This window comes from Lonchura striata, chromosome 2 (genome assembly GCF_046129695.1).
Source record: "Lonchura striata isolate bLonStr1 chromosome 2, bLonStr1.mat, whole genome shotgun sequence".
Classification (NCBI taxonomy): domain Eukaryota; kingdom Metazoa; phylum Chordata; class Aves; order Passeriformes; family Estrildidae; genus Lonchura; species Lonchura striata.
The window spans coordinates 102,286,657-102,298,988 of NC_134604.1; the positions used below are offsets into that span (position 1 = coordinate 102,286,657).

The following is a 12,332-nucleotide window of genomic DNA, read 5'->3' on the forward strand; positions in this document are numbered from 1 at the left end:
CGAAGAGACAAAGCAAATATACTTGCCTTAGCTGTGTCTGAAACACTGTTCCAATAACCACCGCTGAGGGAGAACTTCCCACTTCCTATTCGGGCCAAAATCTCCTCCGGGGTATCATCAGGACCATTTGCAAAAGGAGTGTAGCTATTTAATCAAACAAATTCAATGTAAGCAACTTCCATTACCTGGGTCTCAGTAAGTATTATAAATCTGATTGCAATTTCAGCATAATTATAGGCAACAAATAGTCAAACAGATGTAACAAGAATTTATTCTTAACATGTGAAAATACATGGTACTGACTATAGATCTGCTCTTATTGCATGTATTTCCTCTGTGTCTGGTTTGAAAACCAGATTTTTCCTATAGCAGTTCACATACTGGTGGGTCCTGAATTACAGAAAGTATTCTTTAAACTTTCATATTCAAGTACTAAACCAACCCATTCCGTTGTAAATCTAAATGTCTGAGAATGAATAAAGCTGGTTTAATGCCAGAGGAAAAAAGGTGCACCAGTTTTCCTTGCTTGACTGTACATACTCTTGCTGCTATCAGAATGCCCCCAACCAAAAGAGTTTTTGTTTGTATGTTTGTCACTTATTTTAAAATACAAAAATCTTTGATGATGTTAACTCAACCAAAGTGGCAACCTGAATAACCAAGCATAAAAAGACACTTGCTATTGCATTTGCTAAATAAATTTTATTTTGAACTTCTGGTACTAAAGTTGAATTTCTTATCATCTTTTACACAATTAATTTCTGTTGCATATACAAATGCCTTTCTTTTGCATTTATTATATTTTAACTGCATCACTTAAAACATTCAGTGGCTGGATTTTGCACAGAAATATGCTTTAATGCATTGCAATTATATTTGCAACATATATTTTCTTCAATATATATGCTGCTTAATCTATCTTTTAATTTTCACATGAAACAATAAATTCTTAGTGCAAAATCACCTTTAAGCAGAAATTAAAGCCCTAAAGTAGAGGAGACATTAGAAACAAAGAACTTTTCACACCAGTCCCTGAAAACTTGGATTTTACTAAAGGCAAAACCTTTTCTCAACCCCAAAGTTGAGATGAATCAGTACTTTGACAGAAACATCTGCAACAGTCGGCCTACTTTTATTACTGGTTTTGTTTGCATTGGTTTGGTATTCTACAGCAAAGCAAATGATAACCATTACCCTTACCCAGTGAGCATGGTATAAAGTAGAACACCAAGGCTCCATATGTCACATGCAGCATCATAACCTTGCCTCTTTAAAACCTGAGGGAGACAAATATTTTTTTGAAAAAAAATACTTGGAAATGCTCTGATTATGCTATAAAAATGGTAAAATTTCAAATTTTTACTGTTTACAGAATGATTCTACTTGTTGCACAAGAACAAAAAAAAATCTATCTTGCAAAAAAATCTCAGTAAAATATATCAAGCCATATAAACTATCCTGGGTTTTACCTCTGGTGCAACAAAATTTGCTGTGTAGCATGGAGTCATCAGAAGACCATTTTCTGCTCGCAGTTGTTTTGCAAAACCAAAGTCACAAATTCTAATTGATTCTGGATTACCAGATTCATCAACATAAAGAATATTGCTAGGCTTCAGGTCTCTGTGAACAACCTAAAAAAAAAAAGCCATTAAATACAATAAGCTAAACAATAAGCTAAACATATGAAAAACTTTTTATTTTAATTGGCAATTCTGCTACTTAATTTTAAGTCTCCCATCTGCATACTCAGTTTCCAGAGTTCCAGCTTCCACCATCAGCTGCAGTGTTTTGATGATCTGTGGTGTCTGGAGCATGACAATTCTAACTTGGAAACTCTTAACTATAAAACCCCCTCCAGACATCCCTGTCACCCTAATTTATTTGTACAGACAGTTCCAGATGTATCTTCTAATGGTTGAATCATGTCTTTCCTTTTAACATGCATAACTAACAGGCTCTTTAAATCAGAACCTTTGGTTTCTAATATCTTTTGGAGTCGGGGTGCCCATAGCTACTGATGTGCCACCTTGCTATGTAACCACAGACTATTTACTGCTGGAGTAACTCTGTATTCCATTCTCTTCACTCAGACAATCTGAATTAATCTCAGAGAACACTTAAAGCCTGATGAAGAAGGAATTTTAATAATAATAATAATAATAAAACTCCCAACAAAGTATCAAAGAGGTATTCTCCAAGTACCCACAAAAGCCTGTACTGGTTCCCAAGTGTCTCCTTTTGCAGGAGCTCAAGATGTAAAATGCTTGACAATACTGGAGAAGCTGCCAATGTTCTGGCAGAATTTGAAGCTATGTTATAACAAGACTTAACAAAACCTGGCATTCACAAGGACAGTCTTTGAAATCAGTTGACCTGCTGTATTTTCTTCACAAGACTAAGTTAGCCTACAGCCTCCAGAGACTCTGCTCTCTGTGAAGAAGAGGGTATAATACCACTGTAAGACAGCAGAGTGGAGCCAAGTGTCCTCCTTTAAATATGAAAGCAGAACATGAGGGCCTTTATCTTCCTTGTTGTGTTGCGTGTTTCACTAATGTTAAACACAGCTTTTCATGGTTAAATTTAAATGGAAGAGATTGCAAAATATTTCATTAAAGTAATCACATTAGAAGAAGATACCCCCAGACTTCTGCAAGTAAGTGGTATCTAAAATTCAGGAGCCAAACACACTCATCCAAACCTAGCAGGGTTTCAGGACAGCAACATGCGACCAAGGGGTAAGAGTGCAGAGGGTCATGCACTTTGCAAAGCTATTTAACACATTAAGTCCATTTAATAGAGGCTTCTCCAGCATGCAAATCCTGTGCAATTCTCAGATTTAACAAACCAAGTACCTAAACTTGTAAGCTGAAACATATAAATTATATTAAAGAATTTAACTTGGAACAGTAGGTCTTAAGGGGAACATCTTGGCTTGAGATGTCAGTGTATGAGAGAATCAGTTCCTGATTGCTCTTGTTTTTTAGTTTTTTCCTTAATAATGAGCCAAACAACCTTTACTGCTCCAAGAGGCAAATAAAAAAACCCCACATTTTATTCTTGTTGATGTTTTGGGGTTTTTTTGGAGAGAGATTCTAAAAGGGGTAGAAAGGAAGAAGTTAGCAATGGAAGCACCACAGAGCTGAAGATTTGGCAGTTTCTAGAACAGTCTGAGTTGTATGCTTTTTTTGAAAGAAGGGGAAGCGAGGCTCAGGTAGGAGGACGAGGAAGTTTAACAGTGCATTTCAAATTAAACCACTACTTCCCAAGCAACCAAAATGTTTATGTCAAAGACTAAGTGAAACACCTTCGTATCTTAAACTGTTTCCCCAAAGGTAAATTTTTAAAATATTTAAAAATACATTTTTTCAATTGCCAGATTGTTTAGATTATGTTGGTATTTTGTGCAGAAATAACATTTTATTTTAGAGCAACAGAAAAGAACAAAGTACCAGGCAGGAACTTTCAGTTCTTTATTTCTTAGCATTGCACTTTTGACCAGAAGTCTCAATTACCTATCAGCATTCAGAAGTCTGCTGCTCCAAGAGGACATGACACTACTTGTTTACCTGTTTTATGATGTCTCTTGTGCAAATCCTTAATCACTGTATGTTGGCCCTCATACTTTTAAAATGCTTTGGGTGATTGAGCATTGGAAGCAGTACTTATCCTGAGGATTTCACTCCTTGCTTAGCTAGTTTCTCAGTTCAGAAATATCAATGTCCATGAGTAAACTCTTCCTGGAAACGTTGTGGAGACTGCACACAGATGCAGAGATTGTCAAACCAGACATTACCTAACAGCATATTTAAATAAGCTCCTCCAGTGTCCAAAGAGTTTCAACAGGAAAATCCACTGAAGATATGAGGGACTCTTCCAAAAAATAGACTACTCAAGTGCCCACTATTTACATATATGGCCAGCTTTCCTGTGGAGGTGTACTTAATATAAGACTTGAAAATTTACAAAAGCAAACATTCCAAAGTGCATGTGGTCTAACAGAAGTTAAAATGCCAATATTTACAGAAATCTACTGTAAAGAAATGGAAACCCCTAAAATCCCTTACTTGATGCAAGGACTCTGGGCCTCTTTCAGCCACATGTGGCAAGAATGAACCAAGTTATGATTTGTTATTCTATTATTTTTATTTCCTTACAGAAGGTATCAAGATTTGATCATAATTCCAATGGGTGCTGCTGGCCAAGGACTATAATCTGTGCACATAGGCTCCAAAAACCACACACAAGAGGAAGTGACTGGAGTGATGAATCACAGAATGAGATACCAAATAACTTTGATGCTAAGTTTTCTGAAATAATAGCTTCCAGCCATGACAGTGTGTATTGAATTGTTGTTATTTAAAATAATTTGAGTACTGTATGTTCTAAAAAGCATATTTTCTTGGGTAACAACATCATGTATTAGCAGCTTGACTTTTTCCTCGCACCCTTATTTTCTGCTTTTTCTCCATGCCCTTTTTCTTGTTTTATTAAAAATGCAACACAACTTGTCTTTCTTGCCATACAATTATCACACAGTCCTTCTCTATGTTTGAACTACTTCCTCTGTCTCCAAATTAATTTCCCAAAGCGTCTGTCTCCTACAAGTTCCTGACCCTACGGCACAGGAGTTACAAGTCATAAACCATGTTCTTCAAAACCAAGAAGTCAAAAGAATTACAAGTATGACAGGTGGAAAATAAATTTCCAGGGTATATCACAGGACAAGACTGAAATTACATTAGGTCCCATGGCTATGCAACAACAGTGGTCCTAGCACTTCTTCCTGAACTTTCTTCCCCTCATATCCTCTCTGTTAGTAATTATCTGCATATTTCACAGAACTGCTGACAGACTGCGCAAAGAACAACAGAAGCAGTTGCATCATCTCAGTTATCTGAACACATACAGAGCTGATAAGGAAAGTTTAGATTTCAACACAAATTCCTGTTTACCAAAAACTACTTACCACACAGAACAATGTATCAAGATACAAGTTTATGCTTCTGAAAGAGAAGAGTATCAATAGCTAAAAGCACTTTGTCTGAGATGAAAACTTACCCCCTGTGTGTGGAGATATTCAACTGTTTTTGTTATTGTGAACAGAACAGCACTAGCTTCTCGTTCTGAGAAAAATTTTTGTCTAAGAATTTTATCCAGCAGTTCTCCTCCTTTCATAAGTTCTGTTACTACATACACATATTTTCCATCATCATACACCTGCAAAAAGTACATAAAAATTTAAATTTAAAAAGATTCATACTCTGCTGTCTTCCTGTGAAACACACAGAGATAGTGCAGGTGTGTCCACACGCTGTTTTCTTCAATTGTTTTCCCTGTATTTCATAACCCACATGCTATCCAAATGTTGTTCATCTTCAGAAGTGAACAAAAAATCTTTACAAAAAGGCAATGCCATACCAAAATAACATAGAAATACTGTGATGAAAGTGTTTAAAGATAGAAGGATAAGTAACAGGAAGTTTCCCCCACACAGGTTCACTAAAACAAAGGAAACTAGACGTAAGAAATGAAGTAGTAGAAATGGAAGCTAGTCTAATTAAGACAAAACCAGAGCTAATTCAAGCAGCAACTATTGCACCAAATTAAAAATACAAACAGAGATAATTCCAACAGTCAAACAAAAAAAAAGGAAAAAAATTAATCTATGTTTATCTCAAATAGCCTCTATGAATCATGAATAAGAAGTTGCTATGATAAAAACCTAAAACTTACATATTACTCTGCACATAAAGCCTATGCCAAAGTCTAAAAGCATTAAAATATCCCTATTTTTTCCTTTACTTCTAGTCATGGAAAATGGCTTAATTTTTGCATGGATTTTATTGTCTAGGGAAGCATTTGAGAATTCTTTACATTTTCACCAGAGGGCACTACAGACTGAGTGATACCAAAGCACATTTTAAGGTACTTACACTTTTTCACTCCAGTTGCACTTCCAGAGAATCTTAGAATGGCTTAGGTTGAAAGAGACCCTAAAGATCATCTAGTCCCAACCCTCCTCCACAGGCAGGGGCACGTTTCACTAGATCAGGTTGCTCAAAGCATCCAACCTGACCTGGGAGTTCCAACTTAATCCAGAAACAATTCCTGCTTTAGTGAAATCTTTTACAAACTGTTCCCTTTAATAGTTTCCACCTACTTTTATGGTGATGTCACAATTGTTATTTTCAGTAAAATGTGTAAAATAAAAAATAATTTGTATTTGAGTAGAAACAATTACCAAAATTATAGTAAAATAAATTTAGGACTAGAGATCAGCTAAGTAACAGAAAATAAGAATAAAAAAAAGGTTTACATCCCAACTCCCTGGTCTTAAGTTGCCTAGGAAAAAGTTGGTAATAAAGTTCTAAGCATCAAAATTTTTGTTCTCCTAACAATACTAAAAGGATTTATTTTCTCACCAAATTAAAAAAAGAAGAAAGTTAAAGAATTCTGTGGGCCTTACAAGCTTATGATCTTAAGAGGATGAAGACATGATGGGTTTCTGTGTTCTCATTTAACAGGAATTTTTCCCCCATGAAATATAAATTATTCAGCACCTGAATGTGTTTGTATTAAGACTTTAAATATTACACAGTATTCAAAACCAGAATTATCTAATTCTAGATTCTAAACAGGATTTTTTAAAAATAGGTATGCTTCCTCTAATCCTGGTATTACATGATAAACATAGTTTATTTCATTTGACACGACAGAGCATACACATCTCAGGATTGAAGAATTCAAGCAAAATTTGCATTTGATTCCTATTTTACCTGCTGGTCTTGTCTGTCAACCAAAAAAACCCAGAGATAACTCCCAAACAAACCATTCCCCTTGTACCAATTCCTCTAATGGTATTACCAACTCAAGTTGGTTTTGAATAAATGCTGATGAAGTCTTCTTCACAGATGTACAGTATCATGCTAAGATCACAAATGTGACACTACTTTTTAAAATTAACTGAGCACAAGCCACAGGTCAGTAAGTATGTTTTCTCTACAAGGTAAAGTGGAAGAAACTATACTGAGAAACATATGTAGGCGTATGAACATAATGCATAATACATCATGGAGAAAGAAATCAAGGGTTTTGCCAAGGGAAGTAAGATTTTACAGACATATTATGAGGCTCTTTTGAAATCATAAGCTCTTGGACAGGAAGACTGGATATCTTGTATTCAGGTTTCTAAAATGTTTCTGAAAAGATTCTTCAGGCAATGCTTTAAATAACTCAAAGCAGGACAAAAGTTCTGTTACAGAACAGTAACTATTACATAAAAAGAGTAAAATACTTATAATGGTCTGGCACAGGAAGTTTCTACGTAATGTTTTGTTGGAAGCTGTGTGCTTCCTCCCTTCTTACACTGTTTCCTAGTCATCCACTAAGGGCCTCTGTCAGAAGCAGGATATTGGATAAGAAGGCTATCTGAATTAGTACAATATAGCTGCTTTTGTTTATATACTGTGTAACTGAAAAAGACCACTGATAACAATCTGAAGGAAAACCCCCAGAGGACTGTGCACTGCAAGAAAGAATTTGGTCTCTTGAATATCCATTGTTTCAATCCAAACACCTTCAGAATTAAATTACATAAAAAAGCTGAACAAGAATGAAAACTTCCATCTTAAGCAAAATCTAAGTATTCTGCATTTCTTCTTGAGCTAGAAGAAAAAATAGAAATTATCTCTTGCAGAATAATAATTTTCAAAGCAGGTACTTAAATGCTGAAATATTTTATTTTGGCACTTCAGATTAGAAACATTGAAGTTGTGATGTGGAACTAAATGAAAAATTGAGCAAATCAACAATGAATTATATTTTTACAACAGTACTCTAGAGTTTGAGACCTGAAGGCAAAATACTCCTTATCTTCTCTGAAAGCTGTAATAGCACACCACTATAATGTGGGATATGTAAGCAATCTGCCCCATGGGTCTGTACTAGGGCAAGAAAAACCTAATGTCAAATTCTTAAGGATTTATACAAGATTCTATTACATATGAATTTTATGTATCTTTTCTTACACTGGACATCCTTCCATAATTTCTGCTTGGGGAACTGATCTGAAGCAGAAGCGAGTGAGAATTACAGCCTCTCGCTTTGTGGGCTTAAGGTTTTTTTTTGGATAATCTTCTATTTGTATACTGCTGTTGTTGTGCATGAAATATGGTTCCTGCTGGAAGATGACTGATGATGATAAAAGATTAATTACAAAGTGAAATAATTCAGCATATATTGTAGCTGTTTAAGACTGCCTAGATTTCGATTTCTGTTCTCAATGTAAAATATTCATCATGCTTAAGTTCAGGTTAAGTGCTCACATTCTCATGTTTGTCTTCCTGATTAAACAATGTAAGATGTGTTATGAATTAAAGTAGCACATGAGCCCATCATGCAGCACTAAAAGCACCATGAATGCTGATGCAGGTTCTGTTCAGCACAGCTCTCAAGTAGCTTTACTGTCCAACCGCATGAAACAGAACAGAAAGTGGGACTGTAATGTGGTATCTTGCTCACAATAAGATAAGCTCCCTGGTGGGCTTCTCTGAAGATCTACCTTATTTTCTCTGTCCAGTAAAGGGCCAAACAGTATGATATCCATAAAGTGAAGACAGATTATAGTAGATCAACTTCATGAAGAGATCTCTAGTGCTCATCTCCACGGTATTTATGAGCTGTTGTTTTAATGACTTCAAAATGTCTGACAATCTCCTTTCAGCTGAGCTCAGCTTCCTGGAAATGGTTTGCTGTTTTGCCTGGGGTTTGGTTTGCGGGACCAGAATATTTCCCTGCAGTCTAAGAAAGTCATTAAGCATTTTAATTTTTAATCCTCTCTAATGAATAACCAAGGAGACAAAGACAATTTTCTTTTTCAGTTAGGTCATCAGAATATTCTGTTCACTATGAAAACCCTCTACCTCCCAGCTTATGTTATTCCTGTCTTTTTATGGACAAAGAATTTCCATGGTCAGAGCAAATAACACCAAGAAAAAATACCTAGATAGTGTTCATACAGAAGCCAGATAAAGATACTGGGTAAAAAAGAGTGAAAACTATAGACATGGCAAGATTTTGTCTACTACTGAGTAATACTTGCTACTGTCCATGAAAATTACTTTGGGTACTGTGCTAACAGTGAGTCCTTTGTTATATAATAATGTACATAAAAATTGCTTTTGATTAATGTAGGGAAAATCAGATTTGAAGTCAACTAAGCAATCAAAAAACTTCCCTTATCCTTTAAAAACACAGCCAACATTAAATAAATTACTCTTCTGCTAAGATTTATGAAGGATGAATTATTCGACTCATGAGAATAACACTGTACCACAATATATGCATCTTTAAAAGAAAACACAAGACATTCCAGTAAAAAAATGAACACTATTGAATAAACTGCATTGTTTTATTTTTAAATACTGAAATAACATGAACATAAATCTAAAATAGGTCGCTTCTCATCTCTCAAATTAGAAATTATTCACAATTGTAATACACTAAAGGATGTCTTTAAAACACTACTTACATCTTTCAGGGTAATAATATTTGGATGCTGTCCATAGCGCAGCAGGATTTCAATCTCTTCTGTTGGATCTCTTTTACTCTTGTCAATAATCTGTAAGAGCACATACAGACATAGGCATAGTTCTTTTTGTGGATCTAGTGTAAGGCTTTGGTATGCTTATTAGCATCAATAGTTAATCAGTATTTATTGTTGCAAAAGGCATGGATTATAACCAAAACCAAGTCTGTTAAATTGGAAAATTAAACCAAGGCAAAGCAAAAAATACTGGGAAAAATGAAAAAATCTCTTTTGAAAATAATTTTGGAGGATAAGTGACCTAATGTCTTTGTGATAAATAATGCAAGGTTGTTCAGTAGGTAAGACTTCAGCGATCCATTATTTAATAAAATAATTTAACACAAGATATTGTTCAGATTATGCTAATGAATTGACTTTCACAATGCTAATCTCAAATATTTGGTACAGCAAAGAAAGCAGGAGAGAAAGAGAATAAAAATAAATAGAAAAAGTAAAAAATTCTCAGAGTTAATTCAAACATACATTCATTACAAAATGAATGACGCTCTTGCTCTAAAGTTCACCTTGTTCAAGCAAGCAAAGTAACAGTTTACCCTACTTAAATGTATTCTTGTTCTTCCCACATTTTCCTCTCCTGAACTGCACAATCTTCTATAATGTCTCTTCCATTGTTGTGTTACCCCTTCATCCTTATTCCCATACTGCTACTCATCCCCTGCTAACACATCAGACACTGATATCTTATTGTTTTTTTCAAGATTCCTTGAGGAAAAAAATGCCCTAAGAGAGGCAATAGAAAAGTAAGTGACTCTTCACAACAAATGTCATAGCTAGATAGGGAATTATCAGCTATGCTGGGACTTTCTTGCAGTTTCAAGAAATTACTTCAAATTGAAAGCACGGAAGTCAAATCTGTTCCAGGCCAGAACTAGAAGAAAAACAAGTATTTAACTACCAGATTGAAACCGGAAGGTTCTGAGGAGCCAATCTACATACTGAATTCATCTTTGTATTTTACATAATTAAGTAGTAAGCTGTTCAACAATTCAAAAAGAGAACTGCCTCATAGAATAGAATTTAAAGACTGCTTTTTTTTCCCCCACTTATAAAGTCTGCTAATCCATACTCTTGCTTTTATAGTAATCATTTGGACCCAGGTTATTACACAGAAAGACAAAAAACCTTATCACTGCAGTTCTGGGAAATCTACTGATTTGAACTGAGAACTTAATGCCTTCAGAGAAGTGCTAAAAAGCCCTATAGAATAACAAAAACAACATTAAAAACATTGCTGAAATCGAGGAAGCCAAAACAGAGTTGAAGTTTATTTTGGAAGTTGTACCAGACTGAAGACTGTTATGAAATCCTTACCTATTTGAGAATTTATGAATTTACTTCTACAGTTTTTTATATATAAAAAAAAAACCCCACCTTAATCTCTGTTTCTCTATTACAAATAAAAGATGCCCAATGCTAAAATCTGAGAAGTGTGGTTTATAACAAAGTAATTACCTTTACAGCATATTCCATATTTGATGCTTTATGAACACATCTCTTGCAGACAGAATAAGAGCCAACTCCAATATCTTCCTTTACTTCATATCCATCAGTGAACTGAATGCTGTTCCTGTGCAACTGCTACCAAAATAACACTATCAGTTAATGAATATTCTTAATATGTAACTGATTTTTATATTAAAATAACTTTTTAAAAATTCATATTGATTTGCTTAGAATTTTAACTGATGACCCTACTAGATCAAAGTGGTCTAAATCCCCACTACCGTCTGTTCAAAATTAGTATAAGATAAATTATATATTACACATGCTTTAAATAATGCACACTGTAATTTAGAAACTGACAACATTATTTTTCTGATTGCTGCTTTACTAATTTAAAGATAAAAACTCAAACCCCCCAAAAAATCAGAAGACTTCAAGATAAAATAGTGATACAACAATGGTAAAGTAGTATCACTGTCTTCATTATCTGAATAGACAGAATGCCAGCTGGAGAATTCAAACATACTGAATAGAATCAGATTGGCCGGAATTGCATGGAATGGCAGTCAAAAATCCTTTCACAGAAATAAAAAGCTGAAAGGAGGACAAGTGCTCACTCTTGTAAGGGAAGGAAATGGTGTTCTAGTGTATGGAGTTTGTGCAAAGGAGGCAAAGCATTTGCAGGAAACCATCTGGGTATCCTGCAGCACAGAAAAGAGGAAATAGGAGTGAGGAAGTTGTTGAGGGGCACAGAGGAAAGGCAGGAGAGAAACAGACCTTTACAAGAGAAGGAAACCATATACAAAGAGCAAAAATGCCATCTACAAAACTATGTGGGAATGAAGCAGCACAGAGCAGCTTTCAGAAACTTTTAGTAAGATCCCAGGATCAGAAATAATTCTGATGCATATATCAAATCAGAAAGCTTCTTGAGAATAAAAAAGGATCTAAATTCATATCTTTAAAAAATTTATTACACATGAAACAGTAATGTGTAGAAAAGCACGTTGCAACAATTCTAGACATGGGAGTGTTAAAGAAATACAAGGGCTATTATTCAAATTCTGTATAAATTGTGGGGTTTTTAAAATTTTCTCAGACATTTGCAAAATACCAGTGCACTGAAAAATACAAATAAACCAAATCATACAAATAAATCCAATCATAAACCAAATAATTTATTCCTACCTATACACTTCAACACAATTTAGATCATAAGTTGGTTTTCATGACTCAGTAATTATTAAAAGCAGAGAGAGGAGGCAAACAATTTTTACAGAGG

General features: G+C 34.8%; 1 protein-coding gene across 4 annotated transcripts in view; it reads right to left on the reverse strand.

Moving 5' to 3' along the window:
• The window catches only part of RPS6KA3 (ribosomal protein S6 kinase A3), a 76,593-nt gene that overhangs the window by 5,756 nt on the left and 58,505 nt on the right, over positions 1-12,332 (reverse strand). For 3 of the 4 annotated variants that reach the window (XM_021552995.3, XM_021552994.2, XM_077781639.1), the window contains 6 exons: positions 11,060-11,185; positions 9,530-9,619; positions 5,059-5,217; positions 1,470-1,631; positions 1,201-1,277; positions 27-144 (listed from right to left, as the gene is read on the reverse strand). In XM_021552995.3, coding sequence (XP_021408670.1) covers positions 27-144; positions 1,201-1,277; positions 1,470-1,631; positions 5,059-5,217; positions 9,530-9,619; positions 11,060-11,185 — 732 coding nt within the window. The remainder of the gene's footprint in view (positions 1-26; positions 145-1,200; positions 1,278-1,469; positions 1,632-5,058; positions 5,218-9,529; positions 9,620-11,059; positions 11,186-12,332) is intronic. The other variant, XM_021552996.3, reaches the window with a different exon arrangement.